The following is a 19,428-nucleotide window of genomic DNA, read 5'->3' as shown; positions in this document are numbered from 1 at the left end:
TTCCTTGTTTTCTGAAAGGTTCATAAGTTTAAAATTTTGGGGTGTTACAGAAACCCCTATATGAATTATGTTTTTTTAATAGGTCTTGTTTTTCAGTCCGACTGTACATGTATTCTATTCTTGATTTTGTAGGAATCAGTGCTTGGATCGTCCAATTCTGACATTAGTAGGTTTGTATAAAGCTTAAAAATCAATCATTTTTTACCAGTAGGGCTCCACTTGTTTGGTAGGAGCAGCTAGTGCACCTGTATTTGTGTTGGACGTTGCAAGTTCAAATCTCATGGTATCCTTGTATCTACCTAACCCCAAGCTCGCCTTTTAAAGTATGCCTGATCAAAGCGGACGTGCGCTGAGTGTCCATCGCGTGTCAGTGAAAAAATCTTGCTGAAATACCTTTAGCGTCGACTTTTTGCAAGGTGTTTAAAAAAATTATAGTTCAAGCTAACGTGTGGGCTTTGTCGAACAACATCGGGTTCAATATTATCAGTATCGGTGCGTATCGGCCTGCATCGGACAATATGCATCTTATCGGCAACTTTTCGATACGATTCAAGGCCTGAATTGGCCATTTCAAAAATCGGCTGAATTGGTCCCTTTATCCTTCTGTTTCATTTTTTTTCTTTCTTCGCAAACTGAAGGATAAACCCCTTGAACTTCCGTCCCTTCCAATGCAGCGTCGCTCTCCGACGCTCCCAAGTTCGGTAACCACCTCCACGGCACCGATCGATCGTCCGTAACCCCTCTCTCTCAGATTTCTTTGAGACCCTTTTTTTTCTCTATGGCAGTTTGAACTTTTGGAAAGATACTTATGTTGTCACATTGGTTCCGTTTTGTGAATATAGTGGGACGGCAAATGAACCCATATCTAGTTTTCCAAGTTTGTTTTTTTCATTTTTTTTTTATGATTTTCATTACAAATACATATTTCAAAATAGACCGATACCAAACGATACAGGTCCGATACGATACAGGAGTTTTATGAAAAACCGTTACAGGTCTGATTCCGATATTGACAACATTGGTCGGGTTTGCCAAAAAAAAGTTCCAGGAATACCAAGTTGGCATATTTTCATGACCTTATATATATATATATGATTTTTTAAGCCTTGAATATTTATAAAAATCTTAAACTGCCTATTTTTAAACATTACAAATACCTACCTACTTATCGGAATCTAATGATTAGAACACATCTAGTATGGTCAGATTTAAGCAAAACATGAAAAATCCCTTTAAGATCCTTGATAACTACTGGTTAGCAGGTGGTACATCTAGCCATCAAATGGTAAATCTAACCATGCATATGTGTTTTGCATGGTTTATTTGTTATGTTAAAATATTGTATCATGTCTAATACATCATAAGATCTTACTTCTAAGATAGTGAAAATAAAGGCCTGCAATTCATAAAAATATGGTAATCTAGATATGGTATAAAATATCATATTTCAGTAAACTTTAACACATGAAATAGTAAATAGAACATGTTAAGCATGTTCCAAATGTTAGATTTTGCATTTAGAGTCTATGTAAATCAAGTGTGGATACTACCACCATAGAAGCACACACTCTCTCTCTCTCTCTTTATATAAATCAAACCATAGGGCACACTGCGCATCACAGAAGAGGTGTGGCACCTTCTTCCTCCTGTTTCCTTTCCACGGAAACAGAATCCCCTCACGAAAACCCTTTCCACTGAAAGTGGGGGAGTCCCGTGTATTTTGAACTCCTTTTCTTCCAAGAAAAGTAGTAGCCAGTTTGCTTGGTCATGGTGGGGCCTGCAAAAATGCATGCCTATCGATGTGTTTATGCGGAACGGAAAGCCTTCACTTTTCGTGACAAACAAACAGGCTCGAAGTGAATGCCGATGAAACTCGTGTGACCTATGCACACAAGGAAAAGCATTCATGGGACCTTCACAAGGGTGGCAAAATCTGACACGACCTGCCAACCTCCTTCTAATTTGCTGGGTTCGGGTTTGGCTTAAACGGATTCATGTCATAAATGGGTCGACCTGCCTAACCCGCTTATTAAACAGGTCGGGTTCGTGTTAGGGGTATGCCAACCCGCCAACTCGGCTAACCCGTTTAATAAACGGGTTTGGCGGGCGGGTCAACCTGTTTACCCGAACCCGACCCACCAACCTGTTTACCCAACCCCGACCTGCCTGCCAACCCGTTTACTCAAACCCGACCCGCCAACCCGTCTGCCAACCTGTTTACCCGAACCCGACCCATCAACCCGCCCACTAACCCGTTTACCCGACCCAACCAGTTTATTAAACGGGTTAACCGTGTGGTCGGTTACCCTTTTAATAAATGGGTCGGGTTCGTGTTTGCCACAGCCGACCCGTTTAATAAATGGGTTGGGTTCGTGTTGAGGTATGTTGACCCGCCAACCCGACCCGATTGCCACACAAGCCACCATCTTTTTTAAGTTCTGATTCAGGTTCACAAGCCACCGTCTTAATATTTAAATCACAAAACCGAAATGAGAAAGAAACCGATGCTGTCAAGAGAAGTGGGAAAATAGACCAAGAGCGTTATTTACTTGCTCTCTGAACGACAGAGGAGGGTCAATTTGCGGTCACCTTCGAGACTCTCTCTCTCTCTTGAACGCGGCAGGACCAACCCGTCGTCGTGTTAGAAGGGGACTCCAGAGATACCTCTGCCTCAGAGAGAGAGAGAGAGAGAGAGAGAGAGAGATGAAAGTGAAGGTGGGGAAGGCGTATTCATGGAACAGCGGGCGGAAGGTGAGCCTCTCGGTCGTCTTCGTCCTTTGCTCCCTCTTCTTCGTCTCCGGTTACTTTGGATCCCTCCTCTTCTCCTCTCAGGTACCCATCATTTGACACACTCCCCACCATCTCATCTCTCTCTCTCTCTCTCAAGATGGTGGTGATGAATGGCAGGATTTGTCTGGGAGCTCGCGGCAGATGGGGGATCGAGCTTTGCTCGAGGAAGATGGGGAGGAGTTGTTCGCTTCGATGCCGCACGGCAGAACTGGTGATCCTTCCATCAACTCCGTTCCTTTCCAGGTTGTCTTCGTGTTTACGTCTTGTTGGTCGCTCTGTTTCCTCTTTGTTTCATTGTTTTTTTTTTTTTTGTTTTTTTTTTTGGGGGGGGGGGTGGATTTGGTTCTGTTCGGCCTCTGAAAGAATGGGTGATTTTGGGGAGTCAGGTACTGAGTTGGAGGCCTCGCGCGTTGTACTTTCCCGGATTTGCGGAGCCTGAGCAATGCCAGACCATTATCAAGGCCGCCAAGGCGACCATGGCGCCGTCCACGCTTGCGTTGCGGAAGGGAGAGACGGGGGAGAATACGAAGGGGATCAGAACTAGGTAATTTGTTAAGCATGCCCATCGATGAATATTCGTTAATATCCAAATCTTTTAAGTAGTTATTTCTTTGAATGCTCTGTGAAGATAGCGTGAATTGCTACTGCACCCAATTAGGAATTCTTTTCTGGCATTGTCTCTATGAAATCTTTGTGTTACTTGTTTTTGGAAGGAACTTTCTTTTTTTCTTTTTAATTTTATGGTTTGAATGTCCTTTTTGATAATTAGATATCATATTTGTACATGAAATTGTGTTAATCAAATTGCTAAGTGGACATTGTTTGCATTATTACAAGAATGCGGGAAGTCTTCACCACATTCTATATTTCTATTTAATTGATTGTTACTGTTGTGGGAGAACTTGATTGAAACAGAGGAGCATTGCCATGTTGATCAGAAATATAGTTTGTGAGACAGATGTTTGACAAGAGCCTTTCGTTTTGGTTTCTTCATCTATTTGTCATATAATGCATGACAGCATGAGTATAAGCATAGAAGATGCACTTCATATGACCCAGCGCTTCAAATATCTTACTGATCATGGCAATCTCCAGAACAAATTAGTTCTTTCTGAACATATATTTTTGCTTGGTGAGAACCCTTTGTAATACTTCAAATTCTTGAGTTGCTTCTTAGAAGGACAAAAAGGAAGAACAAATCATCTTTCTCCAGATGCATTTCCTGGAGTACTCGTACTTTCGTACTTTCTATAAGTTCCACTCCATGAAACCTAAAGCTGACTAATAGAAGCATTTAGAATTGCTAGTATGGTCCTCATATTGGAATGCATGGTGCTTCAGTCATTTACGTGTTTTTTGGCTGGCCCCTGTTTCTGAGTGCAAATTCAGTGTTTCCAGCATCATTTCCACATCAATGGTGGCTATTGTGGCTAGACCCATTTGGCATTAAGGAAATCCGTTGAATAACTTGGTTGAAGGGAACATAATTTTATCTTTATTATAACAATCCCCAACCCACCCATCCACCCCAACAAAAAGAGAAAAAAGTAGAAATAGAACTGATTTGGAGGAACAAAGCTATTGGCAAGCTCCCAACTTGTTCATATAAAAAAATGTTGTAAAATCTAAGCCTATGTTGTTGTTACTGTTGTCAGAGGAATCTTTGATATCTGAGTTATAGCATATATATTAAATTGACGTAGCTTCAATTTCAGGTATAGACTGAGTATGTTTGATTGATGTTGCAACAGTTCAGGTACATTTCTTAGTGCAGCAGAAGACAAAACAGGAACTCTGGCCCTTATAGAGCAAAAGATCGCAAAAGTGACAATGATTCCAAGGTCACATGGTGAGGTAAACTTTGGAATTCTTTTTATTATTTGAAGGTCTTCCATGGCCCTGTTTTTTCTTTGTCTTTTGAACCTTTCCATGTCTATGGTTTTATCATCCACCCATACATTGACAATTTGTTTGTGTAATTAGATTTTATCATATTGTTTATTTCCTACTCATACCACTAGCAGCTTGGACAAACCAAAGCACGTTTGCTTGTCTTATATTCTGGAATCATCTTTATTGGACTGCACAACATGGTTTCAACATCATATCCTATTGTAGGCATGTCTTTGGCTTATTTCAACACATTTGGCTAGGTTCTTTGATTTTTTCTTCTCCTAGTTTATGGTTTTATTGTTACGGACCCTTTCCTGCTCCACGTCTGACCCAGAGGATCCGCCCCAACCTTGGATCCGCCCCAGCTAGGATCCATTTTGGAGGAGCCACCCAACCCCAGTATTCAATCCAGGGAAACCCGCCCAGTCTGGAACATAGTGACAAACGTTAAAAATGGCAAAATCTCATTTTTCAAAAACTCGTGAGAATTTGAAAAAAATTCATAAACCTCACATTTTTTCGGCAATAAAAAATAAATACAAAAATACAAAAATATTTTTATAAGAAAATATTAATAAAAATTATTTAAAAGTAAAACATGGTTTTTCATGATAAATAGCCATTTAAAACATAAATATCGCTTTTAAATCGCGGTATTTATGTTTTTTCATAAATCTCGTGATATTATCACAAAATTTTCATAAATCTCTCGGTATTTGTCACTATGGCCTGGAATCCTACCCAAGCAAAGACTCTGGTGGGACGCCCTCCTAGACTCCTATCTAGGGTGGGATTGTGTTTGTATATTTACTTTCTTTCCCCTTGTGTGAGTGATTGCCTTCTGAGAGAACGATTTGTCTCTCTCACCCCCTTCATCATCGTCGGCTAGTCGAGAATGTGCTTCTTCCTTCAAGTTGATGCCCTTTGCCACCTGTCTCATTTTCTAAACCAGCAAGGAGAGACGTCTCTCTCTCGCTCTCTCCCCCTGCCAGTTTTTCCTTGGCCGTGTTCCCTACCGTGGGACATGCCCCAACTTCACACCCTCTCCCTCTCTGCCTGCCTGATTGTGCCCCCCCCTTGGGACACGTCTCTCTCTTCCAACATCGTGCACCCGACGCTTCCCTTGTGCCGCACACTGCAACGTGTCCTCCCTGTCGGACACGCTGCTCCCTGCCGATGTTGTTACTGCTGCAACATCCCAGCTATTGCCTGACCTCATGCGTACATGTGTTTTCCTGAGTCCCGCCTCGTTCCATGTGCTCGAGTTTGTAGAATCGTCCTCCGTGGGAGCTCGGGTTCTAATAGTGGTATCAAAGCATCGCTTCTGAGAAACTGTGTCGACCGACCAGACTGCCATGGTCAACGCAGCTAGGGCCCATGCCCTTTCCAACTCTGTCTAGGTACGATTTGACATTCACTTTGAATTTTTTGGGAATGTTTTAATTCAGTTGCGTCATATTTAGATTTTTGGAGTAGCGCTAGATCAGTCCCAACGTTGATTTAACCCGAATCCTAAGGATTCAGTTTCATTTCCCATGCCCGAAACATTTTTTTGGGTTTCCTTAGAGCCGGATGACAATCTCGACAGATTTGTAGTTGTGTGACTGATTTTTTCCTAGCCTGCACCAAGCCGAATACGTTTTTGCTCAGTGTAGACACTTTTGAGAGGGTCTGACCAACCCAGGTGATCAACCATTGTACCGGAACGTCTTTGCCTTGCATGTGGGAGCCCCACGCCTACCTGGCCGTGTGTGCGCGTGATGCTACAAGAATCGTACTGTAACTCTATCCAGTATCTCGATTCCCTATAGCGAGGGCCTATGCCCTTCTTGATTCTGGAAACCTGCAACATGACCCGAGCACAGGAGATGGTTGGGGAACTCTGTATTGAGTTTCAAATGCAGTCTGCTTAAGTGGACGAAAGATTTGCCCAAATAATGCAGGCCATGGCTAAAATGGATATGTGTGTGGAAATGCTCAACATGAAGTTGGATGAGCGATTCCAGCAGGTCCTCCTGCGCATGGATGAACGAGATAACGGTCGTAACACTGAATCCAGCTCGGGGGGGGGGGGGGGGGGGGGCAGACCGCGGGTTCCACCAATGGACCCTATCAGGCCTGCCAACCCCGGTTGGAGTTCCCCAAGTTTGTTGGAACTGACCTTACGAGTTAGTTGTTTCGGGCTGAGCAATATTTCAAGATTGCCAGGATGCCCGAGGAGTACTGGGTGACCTTCGCCTCAATCTACCTGGAGGAATAGGCTATTCGCTGGTATCACTGGTTGGTGTCCCAACTGGGGACGCCTACTTGAGAGGGCTTTTCTAGAGCCCTAGTGATACGATTTAGTCAATCTGCTTATGTCAATCACCATGTCTCGTTATCCAAGATATGTTAACAAGGCAGCGTTAACGACTACCAAGCATAGTTTGAGAGGTTGAATAACCTCGTTATCGGATGATCCCAAGAGTCCTTGATTGGGACATTCATTGTGGGTCTCAAATCGGACTTGCAAATCGAGGATTAGGCTGCGAGACCTATCTTCCTAATGTAGGGTTTCAAATTAGTACTCGTGGCTGAGGAGAAACTGTCCAAGATAAACTCACGTTAGACCCAAACTGGATATATGTTCCCAGGAAATTCGATTTCTTGTACGGCCGTGACCTGCCTCGCACAAGAGGTCGTCCCTCCAAGGTTTACCGAGCAGGCCACAGATCGCTCTCAACAGTTGGGACGTGCGACTCTCTTGTGAACACATGAAGGAGTGCCACAAGAAGGGCCTTTGTTATCACTGTGACGAGGTATGAACAAGGGACCACAAGTGTAAGGCCTTGAATCTGTACCTTTACGATAGTGAGACCGAGGACGATAAGCCTATCGAACCTGAGTTGGCCGACACATATGATGACACTTCAGAGGAGGTTCCAGAGATCTCATACCACACACTAGCTGGTGTGGAGCTACCACATACGATGGAGAGTGCTAGGTAGAACCAGTCAATTGTCTATCTCAGTGTTGATAGACATTGGTTCAACACACAAATTCGTGTGTGCGTAGACGACTAAAAGGGCCAAGTGTGCGACTACTCCATAACAACCTTTCGAGATAGCGGTTGGAAACAACAACAAACTTAGATGCATCACCCTATGCCTTGGAGTTCGGTTGGAGATCAAGAGGACGATCCTAACCATAGACATGTTCGTACTGCCAACTAAGGGTGCAGACGTGGTGTTAGGAATACAGTGGCTCTGATCCTTGGGTTATGTCCGATGGAACTTCAAGGACATGATTATGGAGGCCATCAGGTGTCAATCCAAGCCGCTCTGCAAACACCAGCTTCTCTGGCAAAGTTTAAACAACTCGCCAAGGTGGTTCAGGAGGGCATGTCACAGATATTCGTGATGATAGCAGTGGACAAGGTACCCATGACCCCAACAGAGACACACATCGATTTGGAGGCCTTGCTCCAGGAGTTTGGTGCGTTGTTCAATGAGCCAAAAGGCCTACCCCCCTGTTAGTCTCACGATCATGAGATCCCGATTGAGCCTAGGGCCAAGCCGGCTAATGTTCGGCCCTATAGATATTCACACGCTTAGAAATTAGAGATTAAGCGGCTAGTGAAGGAGATGCTCATTGCTGGGATCATCAGAGCTAGCAAGAGTATGCATTCTTCTCTGATTCTGTTGGTGAAGAAGAAGAACGGATCTTGGTAGTTCTATATAGATTATAGGGCCTTTAATCACATCACATTAAGGACAAGTACTCGATCCCGGTGATCGATGAGTTGCTGGACGAACTGCATGGGGCACACTAATTTTCGAAGTTGGATCTCTGATCCTGCTACCACCATATTCTCATGGCCCCAGACAATATCCATAAAACCACGTTCGGTACTCACGACGGTCACTACGAGTTCCTGGTAATGCCTTTCGGTCTCACCAATGCTCCAACAACTTTCCAAGGTTTGATGAATGACGTACTTCGACTCTACCTCTGGCAGTTCATACTGGTCTTCTTCGACGACATCCTGATCTACAACCCCTCTTGGGAAGACCATATGCGCCACCTGTGGATTTTCCTAGCGACCCTCGCTGAGCATCGATTGTATGTCAAGCAAGCCATGTGCAACTTTGGCGAAGTCTCGTGTCCACTACTTGGGGCTGTTAAAAATGTAAATGTATATACATCGTATGTGTACATATACTTATTTATATATATGCATACATGTTAGGTTAGTACCTAACTAGTAAATAGTAATTAGGTAGTGTCTAACTAGGTTAGTTTCCTTTACTTTTTCAGCTACATTGTAGCTAGAGAGGCTTTGGATAGAGAGTCGTTGGGACCTCTCCCAACGGGAAGCAGATCAGGTCATGCTGAACATGAGAGTTTTTGCTCATGCTGACATCGTGGCCATCTGATTTGCATTTTAAAAAGCTCAAAAGTCAACAAAACTACGTGGCATTCATCCAAAATGCAAACAGATGGTCACGATGTCGGCATGAGCAAAAACGCTCATCTTTGGCATGACCTGATCTGCTTCCCTCCCAACGTCTCTCTAAGGAGACCCCTTTTGTGTTTATAAGTAGGGGTGAAACACCCCTCTCAAATGTATTCTTCTAGCATGGTTTTGATCAATAAAATATTATTTTTATTCCTTGTGTTTGCTCCTTTAGTGGGTATTGGTGTGTGAACTCATTTTGTGGCTTGCGAATGTTCTTTTGGTGTATTGGTGAAACTCTTTGAGTGTCCATTTTGTTGTTTTGGTAAATACACTTTGGAGGATCTTGTTTTCTTACATGGTATCAGAGCTTTGAGACCAAGCTGATTTTTTGGTGCATTGGGAAGTGTGTCAATCAATATTTTGAAAAGATAAAGTCTCTTTTGCAAAATTTATTCAAGTACTCGTGTGTCCGTAGTGCTTTCTTGGTGGTGGAGTGCTCATATTCTTTATTGGAGGTGCTCTCTCGGTGGTAGAGTGCTTGTGATACTTTTGTTTATCTGCTCTCTTTCTTACTCCTCTCTATCTTTCTCTCTATCTTCTTTCTCTTAACCCTTTAACATTGATGACAATGATAATATCACCCTAAAACCCATCAAACTCATTGACAAACTTTATAACATGAGTTTCAATCATAAACCACTTCATATGGGAGAAAGGATTGTGGGGATTAGTAAATGAGTCGAATTTGGAAGCCAAACTATTTTTTACTAAGAAGAAGAAAAAGAGGTACCTCTTGCGGAGACAGAAAAAGACTAAGGTTATAACTGCGTATAAGAAAAAATGGAAAGAATGAAGAATGAGGCATGCCAAGATTATATCTTGGCTCATTAGTAGTGTCAATATTATGAAATGGTCGAGTCTAGCTAAGTTTGAACATGCAAATAAATCATGAGAATATCTCAAGAGAATGTATTCTCTTAAAGATATTGCCCGCATTTGCAACTTACAAGACAAAGTGCGTACCATGACTCAAGGAGGAAAAAGTATTAGAGAATACTTTAGTGAGTTGTTTGACCTTTGAAATGAGTTGGCTCTTCTTGAGCCACAATGGCATTGACCCAAAGACACAAAACTCCGTCAAAGGCAAATAACATTTTTATCCATTCATCAATGGTCTAAGGTTGGAGTTTGAGTTTGCAGTATTTTTTTAATTATTGATATTTTGAAACTATCATGGTATTTTCCCTTTCTAATCAAGTTTTCATTATCTTGCAATATTTTCAAAATATTGGTGATGTCTCTGAGGATAGTTCTTATGGGTCACATAGTCTATCCAACCTAATTACCTAACTTACATTGCTAAAATAAAGTTTCTTTGTCATTTCTTGTTTGTGTCAGATTTTATTGTCCTTTTATTTCTTGTAATATTTTACTCTTGTAGTGGCTGTGCTTGATTTAGTTTGTCTTGATTTTACATTTCTTCTTGGATTTCTATACTGTTCAGTGCGATCAGCATTAAACTTGTCTTTTTTGGACATAAATTTGGTCCCATTCTGCTTGTGACTTCATCTGATTGTGTCTTGAGATCTTTCTTATGTGTTTTCAATAGCTTTTGTGGCATTTCTTGTATTACTGTTGTCGTCGACTGGATGACATATAAATGTTGTTAATTCTTACACTTATCAGTGTTTGACAGGCTCGTAACATCTGAAGTTGCTTTTCTTGTGAGTTTGACCACATATAACTTAATATCGCAGTGTTTTGATTGCCGGTATCATTTGTTTTTCAGGCTTTCAATATTTTACGTTATGAAATAGGACAGAAGTACGATTCTCATTATGATGTTTTCAATCCTGCTGAATATGGTCCACAGAAGAGCCAAAGGGTACACATCAACATTATCAACTCAAACATTGTTGAATATGCGTTCTTCTGCATTTACTTTCCATCGCTTTTTGGGCTCCTATATGCCTTTTGATGCCTCTTCTGTATGGCAATTGTTTTCAGTTCTTTTTCTTGTATATTGTATTTTATGCTAAGCATGTTGTTGTACTGGAATAAATTCACATGTTCTATCCTTTATGATTTAGTCACTAAGTTTTTTTATTGTGTGCCATATTCCTTCATATGTTTCTCAAAGGTCTTTACTCAAACGTAAGGAACAAATTGGTCTTGGGCACTCTGAGGCATAATGCAGTAAAACAGGAATTTCAACATGATAAACTGTAAAAATGTCTACAACAAGACAATACTCCTACAAGCACTAATACTTCACAAAAGAAGTGCACAAAGGCACTCAAGCGACACTTGAACAAATACGCACAAAGGCGAAAAATAATGCAAACATGCACAAGTGCATGTAACGAGAATATATTACAAGAGAGGAGCTTGAGACTCTCAAGCAATACAAAATATAAGGGGAAGACCCCTATTTATACACCTTTAGAGGAGCCACATAGGGGGCTCCCAAAGGAGTGGTTGGGAGCCCCCAACGGTCACATTTGTGACCGTTGGGGGCTCCCCAACCACTCTTTTGGGGAGCCTCCCTAGGTGGCGCAAACCACAAAAAGAATAAAAAGAAAAAAAGAAAAGAAAAAATAAAAATAAAAATAAAAATAAAATTACAATCATATTCCAAATGGAATATGTGTAAAAAGTGAATTTATAGAAATACCCTTTTCGGGTATTATAAGCTAAAAATATATATATATATATAGAGAGAGAGAGAGAGAGGTACATATACATAGTATATATGAATATGTATCTCTCTCTCTATATATATATATAACGAAAAGTATGATTACATTTTAACACCCCCTCAAACTTATGGTGTGATGACCGCAAGTTTGCCCAAAAGAAAATTAAATCTGGGGGAGCAAAGGGCCTTGGTGAAGAAATCTGCTAGTTGATATTCAGATGTCACATGTGGAAGATCGATGACCTTCTTCAAATATTCTTCTCGAACATAATGGCAGTTCATTTCTATGTGCTTTGTGCGCTCATGAAAAGTATGATTCTTGGCAATGTATATCGCACTCTTATTGTCACAACATAGCTTTGTTGGTTCTTGAATATGAACTCCCATATCTTCTAGCAGACGCCGAATCCATACTATTTCTATGGTTTTAGATGTCATAGCTCTATACTCAGCTTCGGTAGAGGATAATGATACATTTTGCTGCTTCTTGCACCACCAAGAGACAAACGATTCACCTAAAAAGATACAGAAACCAGGTGGAGTGACGATTATTAGGGTCGCCTCTCCAATCAGAGTCAGTATATGCAATTAAATTTAATTCAGAGGATGAAGAAAGAAATACTTCCTTATTCGTTGTTCCCTTTATATATCGACTGATTCGAAGGACTGCACTCATGTGAACCGATGTAAGAGCATGTTGGAATTGACTTGCAATATGAACTGCATGAGATATATCAGGCCTAGTGATGCTAAGATACATCAATGACCCAGCCAACTGTCTGAAAGGAGTAGCATTATCCAAAATAATTTCATCATCGATCTTCATCTTGGATCCAACAACTTCGGGTGTTTCACAAATTTTGTCATCAATAATGCCTGACATGTCCATTATCTCACAAGAAAGCTTAGTTTGAGATAAAAAATATCCTCTATGAGAGAAAGCAGCTTCAATGCTCAGAAAATATGTCAGAAAACATAAGTATGACATTTCAAACTTTTCAGTTAGCACAGACTTAATTTTTTTAATTCCCTTGATATCATCATCTGTAATTAACATGTCATCAACATATAGCAGCAAGATTACAATTCCTGCATCGGATTTCTTTACAAATAAGGCAGTGTCATTATAGAATGAGAAAAAATCCATTTTCTATCATTAAGTTGTTAAATCGGTCATACCAAGCTTTGAGAGCTTGTTTTAGACCATAAAGAGCTTTTCGTAAACGAAGCTATTTACCATTAGGACAATCCATTCCAAGAGGAGCAGTCATATAAACTTTTCCATTTAAATCTCCATTTAAGAAAACATTTTTAACATCCATTTGATAAATGTTCTATTTTTTAATTGAGGCGATGGTAATAAGGCATCTAACTGTAACCATTTGAGCAACGGGGGCAAACGTTTCATCATAGTCTACCCCATATTTTTGTCTATATCCCTTAGCAACTAGACGCAACTTATATATTTCAAGAGTTCCATCACTTTTGGCCTTGACTTTAAAAACCCACCTACATCCTATACTTTTCTTTCCTTTAGGAAGATCCTGAAACTCCCATGTTCTAGCTTTCTTAAGAGTTCTTAGTTCATTTTTCATGGCTTCTACCCATTCATTCATCTTTTTGGCTTCTTCAAATTTTTTAGGCTCAACGTATGAGTGTATGGCACTAAAGCACACTCTATGTTTGGGAGAAAAAAAGTCATAAGATATGAATCTAGAAGGAGATCTCCTATTTCTCTCAGTTCTTTGAGAACTTTCACCCAAAGTGATTGTTTCACTAGGCTCACTATATTTTTCTATAGCACTTTTAAAACTGCTTTGGTCTCTATGTCTGTATACAACAGGTTCCCTAGAAGATCTATTATCAGCCTCACGATAGATAAAAGGTTGAGGAGGATTGACATTCTCTTCTACTTCATTTTCACTTGGTGTGGATTCCTCATCACTGATGTCATCATCCCTTGACAAAAGATCAAATAAAAAAGAATAATCTATATTTTCCTCATGAGATTCAGATTTTTCAAACCCACTAACATTTTCTAGAAAGCTTGCATTTCTAGACACATAACTTATCATTCTTGATATCGTAGCATCAAAATCCTTTTTGAGTCTCAGAATATCTAAGGAAGGCACATGGAATGGCTTTAGGAGAAAGTTTAGCATTTTTATCTGTCAAAATAAAATATTTGCACCCAAAAACCCTTAACCTACTGTAATCGGGATCTTTTTTATATAAAATTTCAAATGGTGAAATTTTACTCAAGTTTTTGGATGGAAGACGGTTGATAAGATAGACAGATGTAAGGGCAGCTTTGGCCCAAAATCTTTTTGAGATGTTTTGGAAAATGAGCAAGGTTCTGATTGTCTTAATAATGTACCTATGTTTCCTTTCGGCCAAACCATTTTGTTGGGGTGTTTTGGGACATGATTTTTGATGAATTATCCCATATTTCTCAAGATAACTTTTAAAATCATTTGAAAGATATTCTCCCCCAGAATCAGTTCTAAATTTTTGTCAAATTGATTCTTAATCATCATATGATAAGATTTAAATGTTGCAAAAACCTCGTATTTATATTTGAGGAAATATATCCAAGTAAATCTAGAGAAATCATCCACAAATATCACATAATAGGAGAACCCTCCTTTTGAAATAATGGGTGTCGTTCCTCAAACATCTGAATGAACAAGTTCAAAAGGTTTTGAAGTAAACATGGATCTTTGATAATATGGCAAACTTCTCATTTTTCCAAGTGTGCAATCATTACAAACAAAATTTTCTTTACATAAGTGTTTGGCAAACTGAAGATACAAAATTTTTGTGACATTGGGGTGGCCAAGTCTTTTGTGCCATACATTAATGTATTTGTGATGCAGTACATTACAAAAAGAAATCTTTTGGAATTTGAAAAAAGTCCACATAGTAAATATCTCATTTTCTAGAGCCTTCCTCAATCAATTTCCCGGACCGACAATCTTGTATCCAACATTTATCAGATGAGAATTTTATATCACATTCATGGTCCGAGAGTTGAGAGACAGAAAGCAAGTTTAAATTTAGTTTTGGAATAAATCTAATTTTAGGAATAAAAAATTTATTTTTCTTCAAAATTTCTAGTTCCTTTAATTTCAAGAGAAGTGTCATCGGCAGTTGAAACAAAAGATGGTAATCAATTCTTTAAAAAATCGGATAAAGAGCATATGTTGGAGGGCATATGAAAAAAAACACCTGAATCTAAAAGCCAAGAGGTCTTACCAGGAGAAGAGCAGGTAGATGTAGCGGCTCCAGAAACAGCTCCCTTAAGAAGTCGTTGAAGCGCTTCCACGATCTGATATAGAGAAAGAGCTTCATTCGAGGGAGTCACATTTTCTTTCTTTTGAGATGTGGTGGCCATGACAAACAACTTCTTCCATTTTGGGCAAACAGGTTTGATGTGCCCGGGTTCCTTACAAAAATGACACACAATTTTGCTGTAGTCCTTTCTTCCTCCTTGACCACTTGATCTTTGATTTTGATTTTTGAAGTGAGGAGGCTTATAAGTTCGAACATTGTTCCCCGATCTTGAAATGGCATTAACGGCATCACTTTCTTCATTAGTTGAAGTTGCAAGAACACTCAGATTGTTTTTGCAAGTATTCATACGCGTTTTCTCCCCACTAAGCTTTGTAATGACATCTTCAAGCGAGGGGAAAACAAAAGAGAAGAGAAGAGAAGAGCAGACCGAAATTGCTCGAACTCGGGTCTAAGCCTATTAAAAAAAATTAAAAATGGTTCACTTCCAATTGTTTGTACCTAAGCTCAATGGCTTATCCACTCCATTTAGGCTCAAGCATGGCGAGTTCATCCCATATGGATGATAATTACGCAAAATATTCTCTTATAGACATTTCATTTTGTTGAAGGGTCAAAGCCCTTTTTTAGAAATAGTACTTGTGAGACAACTCTCTTGACGTGTATATTTTCTCAAGATAATGCCAAGCTTCTGATGCTTTCTTGAATTTAATAATATTGGCATTGATCTTAGTTTCGACCGATGAAAAAATCTAAGAAAGAATCTTGAAATTTTTCATTTTTCATTTCTCATTCCTCATGTTTCTTGGAATATTCTTCAAGAACTCTACTTCTTTCTTCTCCTTCGAGGATTTTAATTTCACCTTTCTCTACCAAAGTAATCTTTGGTTCGGGTTCCGGTTCCAGTATAGAACCAAGAATGTATCCCCAAAGACCTTTACCTTTTATGTGAGCTTTCTTGTTCCCGGCCCAAACATGATAGTTTGAGTCATTCAACTTGAAGCCAAGAGAGAAGTGAGAGTCTTTTTCGCCCATTGGAGAGAAGAGAATAGATAAAAAATCACGTACCGCAATGAGATTTTAGGTCTTGATGTAGGAAACTTCTAAAATATTGAAGGAAGAGAAGCCCTTACTCCAAACTCCAAGATGCCAAAGGCACGTTTTTCGAGGCACCCAAAAAATGAAGAATCACACGATCTTCAATCTTTGACCAAGCTCTGATACCATGTAAAAATGTCTACAACGAGACAATACACATACAAACACTAATACTTCACAAAAGAAGTGCACAAAGACACTCAAGCAACACTTGAACAAATACGCACAAAGGCGAAAAATAATGCAAACATGCACAAGTGCATGTAACGAGAATATATTAAAAGAGAGGAGCTTGAGACTCTCAAGCAATACAAAATATAAGGGGAAGACCCCTATTTATACACCTTTAGAGGAGCCACATAGGGGGCTCCCCAACGACTCTTTTGGGGAGCCTCCCTAGGTGGCACAAACCACAAAAAGAATAAAAAGAAAAGAAAAAAAGAAAAATAAAAATAAAAGGAAATTACAATCATATTCCAAATGGAATATGCGTAAAAAGTGAATTTACAGAAATACCCTTTTCGGGTATTATAAGCTAAAAAGCTATATATATATATATACAACGAAAAGTATGATTACATTTTAACATAAACATCCTATTCTTGGCAAAACATGGTTCATGGAAGCAGTGTGTCTCAGCATACACTGGAGAAACTGTTACTATAGTTCTGGGGCTTAGCATTTATTTCTAAATGTGAACCCTTAAATGTGCATAGAAGATGCATCTTTTCTCACTGTAGTGGCATGTGTTCACCATTGCAACATCTGACAATGGGAGTGCTCTACTTGCAATATTGAGGTAATAAACTAATGCAACCTGTTGACTCCCCCACTTAAAATTTTACCATTTCTTCATAGACATTGTATCCGAATTCTACCTTAGGTTCCTGTAAATTCTAAAATAGTCTTTGTGATTTGGATGTTTATGGATATGCACATTCTACTTTGCTAGGCCATGTAGCAAATTCAATGTCCACTATGATAGAAGAGAAATTATGTGCATGTGTGTGTGTGTGTGTGTGTGTGTGTGTGGTTTGTGGTTATCTTGAACAATGTCATCAGCTGGACTAAGATCTTTATTCAGTTGCGTAACTGGAAGCCATCATGATATCATTTCCTGCTGTCATAATTTTTAGGAAACTTTATGCGATCCATTTTATAGTTTCCCAACAATATCTAACATACCACATGAAGGATTTCAATATTGTGCCACTCATCAATCTGTTTAGAAGCTATCTGATTTTCTTTTGCATGACTGTGTAATTTGATAGATGCCATGAGAATATGTTGGTGAATGATTAGTTACTCCTTGGAAGTGTCCATTTTTTTATGCATATAATTTGATTAACTGGTCTGATTGTTTGAACTCTTCTATTGGCAAGAGGGGCAATTGATGCAAAGAGTATTGTTCTATTTATTTATGCTGTACGAATTTCTGGATATCATTGCTTTACAAATTACAATTAAAGCCATAGCTAACATGTTGGTCCATTGCTGACAAAGAGTGGAACATTGTTAAATTTGACCAGATGGCTTCTTTTCTGTTGTATCTAACTGACGTTGAGGAAGGTGGAGAAACAATGTTTCCTTTTGAGGTAGTTTTGAATAATTGCTCTCTTTTTTTTATTTAGATTTTATTTTATTGTTCAATTGATTTGTACTGTAAATTCATTCCAGTAATTGCATTGTCTGGTTGTTGTACAGGATGGCAAGAATACTGACATTGGTTATGACTACAAAAGGTGTATCGGTTTGAAAGTAAAGCCCCGACAAGGGGATGGACTTCTTTTCTATTCACTTTTCCCAAATGGCACAATTGATGTGGTAATGTTGCTTTCGTTATTATACTCCATGAGATATTGTTTATGTCCTATGATTGAACTTTAGTTATGGTCAACATCATTTGGAGACACCAGAGACTGAGGTGCATCACCAAACCAGTCATTGGTTGTTAATTAAGTATATCATTGATTTTTATGCAGTATTAGTAGTTGCAATCTCACAGAAGACTGCGTCTCTTTAATTTATGGGTCTCAATTTATATTTGTGGTGTTCTCAGTTAACATAGAATCATGACTGTTGAACTAGACATCTTCACAAGATCCAAGATTTTTTATTTTTGCATTATATCTGATGTTTATATGGTCTAAATGGCATCCGGGATTTCTTATATCTATGATTGTCATTATCGAGTTAGTAGTGCTTCTATTATCTCTTGCACTTTGCGGATGATACATGTTTCCATCAATATGTTGAGGTTTGTGTATAGGCAAACTGGCAGAGTTAGCCGTAACTTGTATCATCTATAGATGCCTTGCAGCACAACCTGCATTCGTGAACATTCTGAACTTCTAACTGTATCATCCTGCGTTTTTGTTATTTGTAAAGTTTCTTATCTGAGATTGTTTTTGTTTTGCTTGCAGCATCATATGTAGAGTTTCTTATATGTGACTAATGATTGAAATGCCTGCATTGTCACATGTAGGTTTCCTTATTTCTCAATTTGCGTGTTATTTTTGCAGACATCTCTACATGGCAGTTGCCCTGTGATTAAAGGAGAAAAATGGGTGGCAACAAAGTGGATCAGAGATGAAATAGACAAAGCAGGTTGAATTTCTATCAGCAATTTTTTGTTTGGTCATGTTTGTAGGCTCTTGCCATTTTAAGGTAGAGAGAAATGATGGTTAGTCTGTAGCCTCTTCATAATTCAGTTTTGTTTGTTATTTGTCATGCATTGTTGTCATCTGTAAATAATAAAAGAATGAGATGATGTGCCGTACACCATCTTTGAAGTACATTTTTCAGAAATGATGACAAGATGAGTTCATACCAATTATGTGATGTTGCCTCTTGGTTGTCAATAAAGTTCTTGATAAACTAGATAACTTAAACAGACTCATAATTGGTCATGTCTCAGGGTGACTTTTGGACTGTTCGTTTTTTGTCTTAAGGTCTTAAATAAACCCGACAAAGCTTTACAAATGCAAGAATATGAACATTTAAAGAGCATTTATACAACTCTATCTACTAACTCAACTTTCTTTATAAAATCCCTACCTTATACCATTTTGCAAATGGGTCCCTACCTTTTTATTAACCCTTGCCCCCTGCCTTTTTATTAACCCTTGCAAATTAGTCCTTTAAAGGGCAGACAAATTGATGACTTTTCCCTTACAAGAGAACCAATTTGCAAAATGCTAATAAGATAGGGACTAATTTG

General features: G+C 39.2%; 1 protein-coding gene across 2 annotated transcripts; it reads left to right on the top strand.

Moving 5' to 3' along the window:
• Positions 1-2,574: 2,574 nt before the first annotated feature.
• LOC149847672 (putative prolyl 4-hydroxylase 9) lies at positions 2,575-19,041 on the top strand. Of its 2 annotated transcripts, none has more exons than XM_090009178.1 (8): positions 2,575-2,832; positions 2,908-3,033; positions 3,177-3,334; positions 4,542-4,644; positions 10,911-11,006; positions 17,738-17,803; positions 17,913-18,032; positions 18,731-19,041. In XM_090009178.1, exons 1-8 carry the CDS (start codon positions 2,704-2,706, stop codon positions 18,818-18,820), a joined length of 888 nt encoding a protein of 295 aa, XP_089865304.1. In that variant the 5' UTR covers positions 2,575-2,703; the 3' UTR covers positions 18,821-19,041. The 2 variants fall into 2 exon arrangements, with proteins under 2 accessions (XP_089865304.1, XP_089865305.1); XM_090009179.1 differs by having other exon boundaries at positions 2,642-2,832; positions 2,908-3,001; positions 3,154-3,334.
• The last annotated feature ends 387 nt before the right edge of the window (positions 19,042-19,428 follow it).

The sequence above is a fragment of the Nuphar pumila genome, chromosome 1 (assembly GCF_984573655.1).
Source record: "Nuphar pumila chromosome 1, dmNupPumi1.hap1.1, whole genome shotgun sequence".
In the NCBI taxonomy this organism is placed as follows: domain Eukaryota; kingdom Viridiplantae; phylum Streptophyta; class Magnoliopsida; order Nymphaeales; family Nymphaeaceae; genus Nuphar; species Nuphar pumila.
The sequence above is the reverse complement of the archived record's forward strand: the minus strand, read 5'-3'. Positions and strand labels throughout refer to the sequence as shown.